Here is a 3176-nt window from a genome sequence, read left to right as displayed (position 1 = left end):
GAACGGTTAGGTGTTCAAACTACTAGCCGGGAGGTCGCGGGTTCGAGACTCTTCGGAGTTACGTGAGAGGCGCACTGCTGATGTTTCCCAATAAGGTTGAAACAGCTATACAGTGCTTCTCGGTTTTTCAGCATAGATTGGCATCATTCTTCGAAGAAAAGACTGAATGTTGATGGTGTTTTTGTTTTGTCGGTCAAGGTCCCAACGCTAGTCCTGGATGGTCAGGGAATCCAAGGAATCAGTCAAACTCAATAAATACCTACCAATGTTTTAAGATTGTCTATTACTCGGCTATCCATAAACGGTGGTGTTCTACACCACCCTTGCGGACCTGGTTGGTAGATGTACAAATGGCCATACCGTGGTCATCGTCCTTATCTAGGAGATATGCATACAATATGTTCGAAGATTGTCCACTGTGCACTCTCTGTTGACTTCGCCATGTGAAGAGTGACTATTGTACATGGGAGTCCTTCTAGTTGAGAAAGAATACAACTGTCTGCCATAGCCCACTCACACACTGGGTAGTGAATAGTAAGTACATTCTCCGTAGAACCAGAATGGCCTCTCAATTTTATATCATCCAGGCCGTGGCAGATGAGAGCTTATCACCACTGGTATTTTCATCGGTGTGGCATGAGCCTTTTAGGAGTATACTTTATTTTCATCCAGTAGCTTACTATGACGGGTCATTCACGAAATATCACAATAGATTTTGGGATGGTAGCCGAACTTTCTATCGCTATTTTTTTTAGCAGCAACGTCCATTCTCGGACTGTGTCTTCATCATCTTACATAATCCGTCCGCAGGAAAATTCCATCATTAGAATATGCCACCGCATACAATAAAAATAACTCACTTCGTCATTTGCCATCTGGCTTAGCGTGTTAGAACAGCTGTCCGGTTGGGAATGAAGCACAGAGATGGATATCAAACAACCAGACTTTCTACGTTCATGCGCACGCATGCCAGTCACGCCCTAACCAATCCATTTCCGTTGACGACACGGACCTTTTGCTAATAAAACGTGTGTATTCTCATCACATGCTAGTGGTTTGCAGATTTCCCTTATGTAATAAACTACTTGTTCGTGTGTACTAAGAACCCCACGGAAGTTTACTGGTTGTGGACGAGTAGCTTAAGATCTAGTGGTTGAGGACTAAGTTTTGCTGATTTCTTGGGATAGTCCAATTTTCAACCACCTCCCTGGTCTCGTTTTTACAATCTAGCGCAGAACTGTTTTTTATTGCATACGGTCGCTTTACGGGTACCGTACTCCCTGTATCACGCAGTGATCACGTGGTGGGAAACCGTTGAGCCGATAAGTTAACAGCAAGTGCAGCCGTGCATCCAAATTCTTTCGGCGCTCTACCAAGTTACAGTCTTCCGCAAAACTTCTATACGAGTAGGACCAACAGCAAATCGGCTTCCGCGCCAATGCAGCTAGTAAGCTCTCGCTGGCTGAAGTTTGAAAGAAAACAGTGATGTTATGGCAATGAGCATTTGTTTGAGATCGGCCAGAATTTCACACCGACGGTACACGGCGGATTCACTGAAGTGTATCGGCGTCAGTTGCCTACAGAACGAATTCAGTCCTTGCGTCAGTCCTTGGTTCAAAATGCCGCTGTTTTGATCAACAGCTCCAGCATTTTCAGCCCAACTAATTGACTACGCTGCTAATGCCTTCCACAACCTCAGGACGTCCCTGTTGCACACTTTCAAACGCCTTGTCTCTCTTATTCTATTCACCCAAATTTGGTGCAGCGGTGAATGGACACGTAGATCTAGAATAATCAGGCGAAAACAATGCATCCATCCGGCGTTTGAGTGGGGGGTGGTGTGGATTTTTTAGTCTGCCATATCATTACTGCTGGTTCCAACATCTGCAGACATGCCATTGCGTTCCAGGTGAAGCGACAGCAACATCGTGGGCCGTATTTTGATCCATCATCTCTCTCGATCAGACTTAAATGAGACGAATGTCCGACGTAGGCTCCGGAAACCCAGCCTTGTATGACAAGCACGTAGTGAGTGATTTTGGGTCTAGGACATACGATAAGAGTGGCCAATGTGCGTACAGTAAACTAAGTTGTTGGTGCGTGTTCCTGCTAAATACTGTACACAAGTTTACGAAAAGCTTAACAATAAACTCGGGGTCGGATGGTTGTTTGCCCGGGGGGGGGGGTTTCCATTCCTTCAAAGAAGGAAATTTGGGGAACAAAAAAGCCTTACTTATGAGTGGATGGCTTTTGTATACAGTAACATTATGGAGAGAGGAACATAGTAGCAACTTTCAAGGTTTCTAACAGTTATAATGATGGCTGATTGTTTCCTCGTGAATGGCAACACATTAGCCTATCTTCTCTCAAGTCTTTGTATCCAAATAAATAATTACACCGCTTGGGGAGCGATCGGTTGGGAATTCTAAGATATGCCACCCGATGAAGGAAGTTCATCACTTACAGATAGTTTTGACTTCCCCTGCAGTATCACTTCGGGAAAGGAGTAATGTGTGGCTAAACGTTGGAATGTAAATAGAACTGATTGTGTGGAGTTTAGCACACGACCCGGATAATAAATGGCGGTTTGTCTGCAGAAACTCCCAGCATTACAGACACACCTTCACCCCACGCCCGGTGGTACTCACTAAGTAAACCTTTGGTTGCTGTCAGCCTCAAAGTTTGACATGACTGATATATGCTCATGACTGTGCTGCTGAGGAAGTTGCAAGCCAAAAAGCAGGAACGAAATTGGTTGTTGATCAGGTGGCTGTTGATCAGTTCGCCAAGCTTGGCAATTGTCTTACAAACGTTTCGTCACCATACGAGGAGACATCATCAGTGCGCAGCTGAGTGGGTACTTCTTCCTTGCCTGCGTGCGTTTATATAGCATTCGAAGGCTGTGGTTGTAGCGACCCGGTCACCCACATACTTGATTGTTCAACTCAGCCGTTCACTGGATCGCGAGGCTTGTCTTTTTTCTCATACGCACAAACACGTCGCATTAAGCTGACTCATCGGACATCGATTGTCTGTACCGCCTAGTCAGCGTAGCAACCACTCATGTGCCGACGCGCGCACGTTTACGCACTGGGACCTACATAAACGCAAACCGAACCCAGTCAAGACACACAGACTCGCGCGCTCGCAGGGAGCAGGACGTCAACCTCTCCACA

General features: G+C 45.9%; 1 protein-coding gene across 1 annotated transcript in view; it reads left to right on the top strand.

Moving 5' to 3' along the window:
- Positions 1-1318, top strand: part of T265_02471 (hypothetical protein) — a gene marked incomplete at both ends in the record, with an annotated part of 3238 nt that extends 1920 nt beyond the window's left edge. Inside the window, one exon of the mRNA XM_009166720.1 lies at positions 1231-1318. Coding sequence (XP_009164984.1) covers positions 1231-1318 — 88 coding nt within the window. The remainder of the gene's footprint in view (positions 1-1230) is intronic.
- Between the last annotated feature and the right edge of the window lie 1858 nt (positions 1319-3176).

The sequence above is a fragment of the Opisthorchis viverrini genome (assembly GCF_000715545.1).
Source record: "Opisthorchis viverrini unplaced genomic scaffold opera_v5_30, whole genome shotgun sequence".
Classification (NCBI taxonomy): Eukaryota; Metazoa; Platyhelminthes; class Trematoda; order Opisthorchiida; family Opisthorchiidae; genus Opisthorchis; species Opisthorchis viverrini.
Note: the sequence above shows the minus strand (reverse complement) of the source record. Positions and strands in the feature narration are given on the sequence as shown.